Source organism: Salvelinus fontinalis, chromosome 37, assembly GCF_029448725.1.
Source record: "Salvelinus fontinalis isolate EN_2023a chromosome 37, ASM2944872v1, whole genome shotgun sequence".
Taxonomy (NCBI): Eukaryota; Metazoa; Chordata; class Actinopteri; order Salmoniformes; family Salmonidae; genus Salvelinus; species Salvelinus fontinalis.
This window is the reverse complement of record NC_074701.1, coordinates 26,198,185-26,209,778: the sequence shown is the minus strand read 5'-3', so window position 1 is coordinate 26,209,778 and position 11,594 is coordinate 26,198,185. Positions and strand designations below refer to the sequence as shown.

General features: G+C 41.3%; 1 protein-coding gene across 1 annotated transcript; it reads right to left on the bottom strand.

Annotated features, from left to right (window-relative positions):
- Positions 1 to 211: 211 nt before the first annotated feature.
- On the bottom strand, positions 212 to 11,208 carry LOC129836441 (tetraspanin-14-like). Its single transcript, XM_055902615.1, has 9 exons — positions 11,123 to 11,208; positions 10,389 to 10,477; positions 8,826 to 8,876; positions 7,104 to 7,250; positions 5,328 to 5,498; positions 4,778 to 4,903; positions 4,224 to 4,274; positions 2,827 to 2,940; positions 212 to 2,748 (listed from the first exon to the last, which is right to left on the bottom strand). Exons 2-9 carry the CDS (start codon positions 10,467 to 10,469, stop codon positions 2,680 to 2,682), a joined length of 810 nt encoding a protein of 269 aa, XP_055758590.1. The 5' UTR covers positions 10,470 to 10,477; positions 11,123 to 11,208; the 3' UTR covers positions 212 to 2,679.
- Between the last annotated feature and the right edge of the window lie 386 nt (positions 11,209 to 11,594).

Sequence of the window (11,594 nt, the reverse complement as noted above, 5' to 3'; positions counted from 1 at the left end):
TAGAATAAAGTTGCCTTGGTTTTTTTGGGGCGAAACCAATATGTCTGTGTTTACAAAGGAAGCCCATTTCTGATATTTTGCCCAATTATTACCAAGAGCTGATCTGATTGGTCAAAAGATCAAATAGCAAGGGGAAAATATTAGAATTGGGGTGCCTGTGTAAATGCAGCCATTTTAATCTGTGATGATTAATAACACAGGGAAATTTAACAAAAATGGACAAACATACTTTATTGCTTATAAAAACCTATCCAGAATTAATAAAATTCACATTTACAAAATGTAATTAGGTAAAACAGAGAACACCTACATGTGAAAAAAAAGTCCCTTTTGTTAAAAACACTCCCATGATCACATGGAAGCAATCTGTAACACACGCACACAAAAATTATGTTAAACTACATAAAAGACCTTGACCATCAGATGTGTAAATGGGAGTTGAAGGCCTGAATGAAAGTCCTTTAATTTGATCTTGTAATGTATGACATAACTCAAGCATAGCATTCATCAGCTGTAAAGATATCCTCATTCAACAATTACATTATTGTCAATCGGCAGACACTGTTACACAGAGCAATTAGGGTTAAGTGCTTTGCTCAAGGGCATGTCAGATTTTTCACCTAGTAGGCTAGGGGAGTCGAACCAGTGTCCTTTCGATTACTGGCCCAATGCTCTTAACCGCTAGGCTACCTGCCATTATGTAAAGCTCCCCATTCTGGTATGAGGACAGCAGTAGAGGGGGAATGAGCAGGGCATCATTGGACAGGATGAAGGTAGAGCAAGCTCAATGTGTGTAGGCACTGGCAGTTATCTAGCTTGCAGCAAACACCTCCGCTGAAAACGCTTTCAGAAGGCTTGGAGTAATGTTTCAGGAAGTCTGTGCTCATTCTGTGGCCAGAGGTCACTTGGATGTGGGCTGGGTGTCTTGTTGAGGTGTAAAGGCTGAGCCGAGGAGACACGAGTTGGGCATCAAAACCCCCCGTACAGTTGTAATTGTATCTATTCTACATAAAGTGCCTCCGGGTAGCCCGATCAGACATTGTATTTAATATCTAACAAGAGGAGAGTAGAACAGTTCAGCACATTTAAGCTAAAATTAAAAAGGCGCTGACTGGGTTTGCGTTTGTGAATGTGTTTAGAAAAACAGATCATCAAGATAAGACAGTAAAAATTATTCAAGACATTATAGGTGAATACAATCTCTCAATCAAAACGTTCACCATGCAGGCAGATAACCAGGTCTAGCGATGTGATCACAGCACAATCCCGGATATAGGTTGATGGGATGTGAGCACTATGATCAGATCTCACCTGTAGTTCAAGTGGACCATGCTGCTCTGGATGTCTCCCTGTCTGTCTGGGCGAGAGACACTGGGCTCTGTCTCCACTGCTGCACTTGCCCAAGCTTCCTTGGCTGGAGTCAACACAACAGCAAAATAATCAAACTCAGCTACTCTGAGTCAACAAGCTAACAACTAATACTTCACTTAGGGGTCATCTAAGACTGATCAAAATAAAACATGTCATCTACACACACACACACACATTGCGTCAACAGTTGTTTCCCTTAAGTCGTGTGTCTACATGACCGATACGCAACGCTAGTTGGCATGATGCAGTGCACATTGTGGAATGACAAGTATGTATGACAAGTTGTGAGACACATGACTGCTAGAAAAGACAAGGCATGATGGACAATAGGTCAGAGGTTCAGCTGTGCACTTTTGGTTTTGACCGGCTGCAGACTGATTCTAATGGTTGAAAAAGGTAGACTCAGCTAAATGACTGCCACGAGCAGCACCACAGATATTGAGAAGAGCAAGATGCAAGACTTATCGCTCAACACAGTATCTGCGCAGGTGCACGGGTTCGCTTCACTCTTTACAGCATTGTAGGTACAGAATAAAAAAAGACAAGTTGAGCCTCCCACTTTGTTGTGGAAATTGACCCACCATGCGGTTTACTTTCTGCATCTACGTCACATCGCTGAGTCTACCTTTAAAATAGAGCTGCATTTCTCATGTTTAGCTGAGGTAAGGGACAATGGTGGTCCCAGTTGAAAGCCTGTCTCACAACAGTGCTGAAATCCTGTTGTTTCAGATTGAGCTCTAGGGCGAGGTCTTATATCGGAGCCATTGCAGCTGCACTGACGTGGTAAACTCCTCCTCCTCCCCCAGTCTGATATGCTACCATTCTACTCATGAAACACTGCAGGCTAGAGAACACACCTTTCAAACCTGTGCAACGACTTATATTGTTGTTTTTGGATCATTGAGGTATGATGTATTGACCCAGGAAACTACTTGGGTCTATTGGTTAAGACGCTGTCCCCGGGAAAGAGGAAAACATTCACTGTGTCTGAGGCAAACCATACAAGAATGTATCTAATTACAAAAACAAAGGGAAACCCAGGGTGTATTTTAAGTCCGACTGCAATCCTGTGAGAGAAGGCACATAAGAGCCGTGAGTTGAATAAGGCGGATTAATGTCCACTGTGCAGGCTCTGCAGAGGTATCCCATCTCCAGAGACTGACAGAACAGTCCAAAGATAACATGCCACAGGTATAGAAGTATTCTTGTCCCTTGCCATGCCTCAGAGGGAGATCAGAGAGAGGGAGGAATGTATGGTGGATAGTCCCAGTACTGTCCTCTGTAGGCCTATGCATTCCACCACACCACTCAGTAGTAGTTAAACTTGACCTTCTCAATGTCACCGATCAGTGTCCGAGCAAAGAAGATGCCCATCATCTGAGAAGTGAGAAGAATTCACAGCATTAGCTTAGAACATATCCACATGTAGTGTCATTTCAATATACTTATATTTACCTGGAGTACAGATATAACGATGAATACTCCAGCTATTATGTAGATATTCCGAGGCAGCCACTCCTCCAAGGCTGGGATGCAGCCCTTGACGTAAATGGCGTTACTCCAGACCCCCTGCAACAGGACATGACAGCTGTATAGAATGCTCTTCCACACCTTCGTATATACCGGCTTACTCAAATCACCTTGTTGATCTGTTGGATCTAGCCTTTATAAGATACATTACGTGCACCAAGAGTTGTAGTCAACTCTTGGTGCACGTAATGTATCTTATAAAGGCTAGATCCAACAGATTGTTTTTTCAAATACTAAAGATTTAACACCAAGTGTGTGTCTTCAAGAAGTTTCCAGAATTTGAACAAAAAAGTACTTTCTGCTATTGTGTAACCTTCATCCATGACAGCCTGTGAAAACATCTTAGTGAAATTGATAGAGCATCATAAAGGGCAGAGGAAAGGTCAACGTTGGCAAATATTTGGTTCTTCTACAATGAATTGAGTCATCTATGATGAAAAGCAAAACTCAGCTCTTCCATTTTCAGCATAAAAAAAAAAACATTTATCTATGCGCATCTGCAGTGTCTAAAACGTTTTTCCTGATCAACAAAGACAAATAAGTCTGCCTTGAAACCTTGTTGTAATCCCCTGTATGGTTCTTCCGTCTCCCAAACTAATAACAATGAAGACAAATAGTTCATTCTGAGCCAGGGGACCAGAACCAATGTAAAACAGGGTGAATGTGAAAAACACCAATTTTAAACCCCAACTTGAAGAGCGACCACTGAAACACTAGGCCAAAATATAGATGAAGAATAATTTATTTTCAGCCTGCCGCTCTCCGTAGCGACAGAGATTCACAGGGGCAGAAGGGAGCCTACCACAACATGCGTTTATCCCATTTGGGTAATGGGAAGAAAAGACACTGTCAATACAGAGTTTAAATGACCTGCCACTAAAGCCTGTATCATCTACCGTTAAATGGAAGTTCATTCTGCACTGAAATTGCCCCTTAAACTTTCTCACAATACAAAATATTTTCCTTTCACAGCAGTAGTTTAAATACAGCTAGTACAGAGGCGGATTGACGCAAACAGTAGACATGGATGCATATATAGGTGATATAAAGACAGTTCGGGATATTTTACACTAGTTTGCAATTGCGGTAACGCTAGTTGGAAACTTCCTTCAAACTGAATGCAGAGACAAACATTTTATCCACGAGTTCATCTGACTCTGGGGAAGTAGATAAAGGGCTTCATTGCCAAAACCCTGAAGTATCCATTTAAAAAGACACGCAGTAGGATATAATGAAGAGAAAAAGCTTTGGATAAAAGCATCTGCTAAATAGCATATATTATGTACACATGTATGTGATGTGTGCGCTGGATAGTGTCATACCTTTGGACCTTTACGGACATCATATCCACACTGGGTGTTTAAAACGGTGTCCTGGGGAGAGAGAAACAGCTCGATTTAGTACCGGCAGTGTCAAGGACTAACAAGATGCATACCTAAAAATGAGTATGACAGTGGGAGTTGTAACACGAGAACAGAGTGACTTATTCAGAGGAGACAAATACTGATGGAGCAATGACACCAATGGCGTATTACCATACAGGATTTGACCAGTGTTTCACTCAAAATAAAAAAATCAGGCTTTTCAGTTTCAACCTACGCAGCACATCACCCATGTCTCACTTGGGGCCAAAGCCCAGGCCACTGGTACTTTTCAGCTGGCATTTACATAATGGCTAACTGAACTTTAACACCGTCTCACAAAGCAGCTGTTTTGATTATGCAGAGGTTGTTGATTCTGCTCTTCACAAGTCCTCAATGTCAGCCCTAGCTATACAAACACATTTTCCCTAGTATAACATAAGGGTGTATACACTAGTGTAACAGTGGAAAAGCAGCACAAAAGAGACATGGAGAGACGGGCAGAGAGTACTTACTGCAGGGTCACTGAGGCAGCAGGAGAAGGGCACTCCACAACTTTCTCTGCTGGGGTTGTTGACGGTGCAGTTGAAGTAGAGATTCAGGTTCCAGTCATCAGGCTCCTTGGCTCCGCAGCAGTGGTTCTAGGACAGACAGTAGAGGGGAGTTTGAGTCAGAGATGGTTCTAACTAACCAAACACACTGAAGCGTCTTCATACCACACATTTGACAGTGTAGGACTGAGCATACAGTACATATACACTGGGAGGACAACAGTTCAGGTCTCATCAGGTCCCCAGAGAACAGGCCATTGTAGCGAATGAAACTTATGAAAACAAGCACACACTAACGCTGGAATGTATGAACAATCTCTGAGCGGTTAGTAGGAAAGGAAACAATGTGACAGAAAGGATGTGAGAGACAACATGAAACAAAACAGCAGCAAGACATTATCAGGGAGGGGAAAGAGGCACTGGTTAAAACATCACCTTGTCTCACAATCCCTTTCTCTATATTCCATTACCCACCCCCACAGCCAGGACTTGCATAGCTCTCCCTCTCTCCTACCATCTTTTGCAGGGAGTCGATGAGGTTCTGCAGGTCGATGTCCTCTCTGTAGGCCTTGACGTTGGCCAGGAAGAAGTCATTGATCCACTCCCTGACGTTGTCCTGAAAGACAAACGCCAGCACGGCTGCCGTCAACTCCAGGAAGAAGATGAACCCGATGACCCCTGAGAACTGAAGGAGAGAAACAAGCCATTTACCCGTGGTGAGACTAATAGAGGGATCAGAGTCAGACACAGAAAAACAGGACAGTCGTGTTCGTGGTAGCATGAGTAGACAAAACAAAAAAAATAATTGCATACCCTTATCAATAGAGAAGTGTTATCACAATACCAACATTTTACTAATGATTCGATACCAGGCCAAGAATAGCGATACGACAAAAGAAAACGATTCTGAGTGGCTTGGCGCCCGGTTCATCCCGTCCCTGTGATACTTGCGCATAACGTTTAGAAAACAGGAACATGTGCTACATCAACAACCTTTCACTGATATTCACACTCCTACTCAACACATATAGTATTCAACATCACACTAACATAATACTGGATAGAACAGCTGATTCTCACATTTTCAAAGGCCTACCTGTGTTTTGGCTGGAGGAATACACATGCATAATGATCTGCATGTCATTGTGGCAATAAGGAGGAAAACACAGCATGAAACCTTTACCTCTTCATTAAAAACAGACAGATGCTCCCTCCGTCTCCCACACACTAGGCCTACCTGTTAAATTATCTAGCAACAGCTGTGGTGGACATTGCCTGCAGTCAGCATGCCAAGTGCACAAATTTGTGCACAAAATTTGAGAAATAAGGTTTTTGTGCATATAGAAAGTTTCTGGGATGTTGCATTTATATTTTTGTTCAGTGTATATAAAATATGCATTAAATCATGCAGAAAATTAAAAATGGTAGCTCCAGTAATACGGGCAATGTTTTTTTTGCCATTTGAGCTAAAGACAAGATATTTTCTCTACTGTAAAAGCTGCAAGTATGCCTGTCACTAAGCTGTGCTGTATTTATCCTCTGGCACTCAAAGGCTGAGTAGGCTGTGCAAGTTCACTGTCACTCAGACTGGCCTGTGCTTTATGAAATGATACATTCTATCGACTTTGCTCGCACTGCTCCAATGTAACAGAAGACTCATCAGGGTGTGCATCCCCACTCGCCATCACAGCTAAATTCTATTTAAAAAACTGACTGAGGAATAGATGCGCAGACAGAGCAGACTGAGAGAAGCAGGTGAGTGATGGCTGGAAGGGGATGTGGCTGCCGGCTGGCTGATTACAGCTCCCACACTTGATATATGCATGAAAGTGAAGTGGATATTGGACTGGGGAATTCAAGAGATTAGCGTTGCTTAAAAAAAATCCACCTGAATTTATAAAACACTTACAAAACATTTTATAACAGGTGCCAGCAGATTCTTTAGATTGGTAGGGCTGAAAAATGTGGTACTGTCACATGAAACTTTACTACGGTTTTCTTAAAAGTTGGTATCTTAAGTATCATGATGTTTTGATACTGTGATATTACCGTGCAACACTACAATGCAGGATGTGGTGAATGAAGGAATCCCTTACTCATAGATTTCCACTCATTAAGATAGACACCCATTGTTAGTCATAGGATGAGTAATCAACTGTGGAGCATGTCTGACTCATGGAGCACAAGCTGGGCCAACAGAGGTGCATGTTTGTAAGGGCAGCTAAAATATATTTACCAGTATGCTATGAGACACAGAGAAAAATGATTGTTTAAGGGGTGTGGTACTCACAAATTTGAGGAGGCAAATGTTCTCCCTGAGTGCACCTACACATCCTGCGAAGCCCAGGATGAAGGTGATACCTCCCACAGCCAGCACCAGCCACACAGGGTCAAAGCCATGTAGCCGTGTCACCTGGGTCAGGTCCAACAGCACACCCTATAGGTGAGAGAGCAGTCGAGTTAAAGGCCTAGTGCAGTCAAAAAGATGATATTTCTCAAATATAGATATAGCCACACAATGTTGGAATAATACTGTGGTATTGCAAAAATGATAATGCTCTTTAAAGTCCAAGAGCTGTTTGAAAAGACTGACTGTTTTGTTGAAATGGAGGTTTGGCCTTCAACAGTGACATCACCAGGCAATCAATTAGATAGACCAATAAGTTCAAAACATCTTACAATAACATCTAGTTCAGTTTTTCCCACTCCCAAAACAGCCCTAACAAAATTATTGCTCTTTGCTAAGATTCTATTGATTTCTTTTTTACCATTTTAATTGAAAAACAATTCCAGTAAGGTACTTAATTGGTACCCAGAAAGGATTTGTTAGAGATAAAACAGCTGCATCAGACTTTAACAGTTGAGCCAACAGACCCCCAGGCTATTGTGTATGGCGACACAGGACCGAAGTCTGGTCAATTATTTGAAATCTATTTTGCTAATTTTTTCCCGTTGAGCTCAATTCTCATATTGCAGTTTCTATAGATATAAATCATATCAAGCCTTTACTGTGCGATGTAGTAGGGAGTAATAGTTTCCAACAAGCCAATATCCTATATAGCTTTGTGCAGAAAATGTTGTAATTACCTACAATGACCATAATCCATCTACTTGTCATAAGAGAGCCCGGACTGCTAAATTAGGTTAGAATGTGCGAGGGGGTAGAGAGCAGTTGCTTCACAAGGTATCTCTCCCTGAAAATACATGGTTGGTATCCAGCAGTGACAAGTTTGCCTTATTTACTTTAAAGAACTAAAACAATAGTGATTTTGTCAAACAGCATAGGCAGCAGCTCTATAGAGATTAGATTACCAACAATTGTAATATACACAACTGAAATATTGTACTAAAGGGTTGTGAATAAATTGTTAATAAGTGATAAGCAGTAATGGGCAGTCACTAACATGGGCATTTTATTAATTGTTTTATTCTGTGTTGGGACAGCATTCAACACAATGCATTTAATGTTTACTTTTTTTCCCCCAATAGAAACTGAAAACAGATTTTTAATAATCAAACTGAAATGGCCCTAAAAAAAGCACTAATCACTCAGCACTAAACATTGATGACACACAGGCTGATATAATTTCAAGGATAGCATCAACATGCAGGCATTATTTCAAACATTGAATAGATCATAGCGTACCTGTGATTAAAAGCTGCGGTGTTACCTAGTAACATTAATAGGTCCAATACGCATTAGAATAACCTCTAATGTAGTCAAGCGGTTTGACCCTACACAACAGACATTTACATTAAAATGCATTATCAGCTAAAGTTAAGCCATGTGTAACAAGAGGGGGAATTACATTTGAATTTGATAATTGTGAATCTTTCAAAAGCTGTGATGAAGTGACTGGATAATCCTGGCTTAAGTATTATACTGCCAATCAGTCTGTGTGTTTAAGGTCTATCTCAAACACAATTATACAAACAGTCATTAGGCAGAGTTCAGTTGTCTCTGTCCAGTGGTGAAACAGTCACAGGGCCATGGTAGAAGCTGCCCACTCACCTTCTCACTCCAGGCCCAGAACCCAATGGCGATGAATGCTGCTCCAGCCAGCTGAGGAAAGAAGCATAGAAAGTATTTTTTCTGGTGTGTTTGTTTGTTTACATCAGGTGTGTTAACTTGTATTTAACCAGGGCATTAGATAGATCTCTGCACACTAAAGAACATTGAAGCATAGTTATAAAAATAAAAAGAGGGATCCTGCTGACCACAAACAGTGACAACAGCTTTAATTACAAAGGGGAAGCAACATAATTAATACATTTTTAAAAACAGGAAGAGCAGTCACAAATGGTTACCACACCCCCTTCCCTATCAAGAGACGAAGTAACACTTAACCAGAAAACAAACTGAAACATTTCTACATTTCCTGTTGACACCAAGAGAGGAAACTAGCACCCATCAGACTGAGTCCTGTTCACTCTAAAGCAGGAAGTATGGGCTCTGAATGTTCATTCTCAACTCAATGTTGGCAGGGAATTGATGAAATGTGTAAAGTGGCAGTAAAAAGCACAAAACAATATTTTGCACTATTCTTTAATTGACCAAATCAACCAAAGCCATGGCTGTTACCAGTGGAGGATGTTATCAGAGGGAGAGGCTATGGAAAAAGTACTCTGTAGATAGACAGTGGCACCGGGTCAGCCTGCAGAGGCTGCCATCTGGCCTCCGAGGCAGAAAATGGTTGAATGGAATCAACGTGTTTCCTACAAATTCTTGCATGAAAAGAAAACCCTATTGTTGCAGTATTCTAATATCTGATTTAGGTACTGCTCATGGATGAGTCATAGCCAACAGTATGTGCATAGCTAGATTCATTGCTTAGCACCAAATGAGACAAGGTGGTGTCATAGTATTTGCATGCCTGAACAGACTTACCACGGTTACCCCATGATATTCAGTTTCAGTCTGAAAGAGGTCTGCCTAAAAAAGACGCAAGAGTCTACGAGCCAAAATGTTGAATACAATTATATTTACACTTACTTAACCGGTTGTCCGTGCTTTTGACGGTAGGTGGTAGAGATAAGGTATCCACAGGAAAGTGTTGTTAACGCGACTTTTTGCGGTGCCGGTAGGTTCTGTCGCTTGGATTTTCAATCTCCTGACACATTGCACAATATGTAACCAATAGCCGAATTTAACAGAACGTAGTCAACCGAAGCACGTTTCCTCGCAATCAGCTTGAAGTGTTTGTGAAGTTTGCCAGCTGATTGGGATGGGACAGGTTCGGTCTGTGGTTCGGCCATATTGTGCAAGTGTTTGTTGCGTCAGTATTGAAAACACAACCAGAAATACAAGCCAGCGTACTCAAAGTCTGGTTGATAACACTTCCCTGTGGATATTTTGTCTCAGATTACTTCAGACAACAGAGACAAAAACAGCAGACAATAGGTAAATTAAGTTGAAGTGAAGTTTGTTCAACATTCTGACTTGTAATGGGACTGTTCAGGAATGCTGAGCCTACATGTTAGAGATGAGTGTAAGTATTTCACTCTTGGGGTCTAAAGAGAGGCTAAGCATTTGCCTGCCTTAAAGGTTTACAGGGCTACCGCTAGTACTACTTACCCAAAATATTATGTTGTAGCTAAACATGAGGTACTTGTAGCAGCAGCTGACCTCTTCATTTTCATAACGATAGTAGTGCATCTTTTCCCCTGTGTTGAGAGACATAACATTTAGCTAGGTGGCACTGATATAACAGGATGTGAAAGGTTTACCTAGTTAGCTAGTGTATAATCCAGCTGCATCTTCATAAAGGTCAGCAACATATGTTTAGTTATCGCAACTGAAACACTGAATGGTAAGTTAGCTCCAACTGATTATTGACAAGACTCAAGGTAGTTTTTAAAACCTTTTTGTCTAGCTAGTTAACTAGCTAAACGTTAGTTTACCAATTTCGAGCTAGTTAACGTTAAATAAACGTTAGTCGTTACCTGGCTACCACGTTAACGTTTGTCGGTCAAGACAGACAATTTATACTGCGGCTAACTATCGCTAGAAAACATGGTACAGTAGGTAAACACAGCTAAATTAGCAAGCTAGTTAACGTTAGTTAACTAACGTTACTAGCTATGGTGGCTTCCCGGGACATAAATATGTGATTCATTGGAAAGTTAAACACATATGCCATTCATAACGTTAAGTTAGCTAGCTATTGACTAGGACTCAGCTAACGCTAGCTTTGTTGTTATGCTAACTAACGGTGACGATATTGTTTGTATAACTACTGTAGCTAGCAAACTCGTTACATTTAATCAATTCGTAATACTTATTTTCTTCGTCGCTATCTCAACACTCACCGCTTTGTTGGCTTGGCTGAGTTTTTAAAACTCTTTGGAGACTTTATTCTCGACTTCCCGTAAGGGCAGCAGGCCACGCCCAATTTGTCCGGGCGTGGCCTGCTCCCCTTACTGGATGTGGCGAAAAAAAGTATCCTAAGACTTTTTGTAACAATGACTAACACATTTTTTTTAATTTAACTAGGCATGTCAGTTAAAGAACAAATTCTTATTTACAATGACGGCCTATCGGGGAACAGTGGGTTAACTGCCTTGTTCAGGGGCAGAATGACAGATTTTTACCTTGTCAGCTCAAGGATTGATCCAGCAACCAATCAATCAATCAAATGTATTTATAAAGCCCTTCTTACATCAGCTGATGTCACAAAGTGCTGTACAGAAACCCAGCCTAAAACCCCAAACAGCAAACAAGGCTGGTGTAGGAGAGAGAGAGAGAGAGAGAGAGAGAGAGAGAGAGAGAGAGAGAGAGAGA

Excerpts from the sequence above, each read along its gene's own strand:
- LOC129836441 (XM_055902615.1), bottom strand. The coding sequence starts at position 10,469 with ATGCACTACTATCGTTATGAAAATGAAGAGGTCAGCTGCTGCTACAAG. Across the intron at positions 7,251-8,825 it reads TCTGGGCCTGGAGTGAGAAG|GGTGTGCTGTTGGACCTGAC; the intron begins GTGAGTGGGCAG and ends TCTCACCTATAG. Across the intron at positions 2,749-2,826 it reads TCGTTATATCTGTACTCCAG|ATGATGGGCATCTTCTTTGC; the intron begins GTAAATATAAGT and ends CTCACTTCTCAG.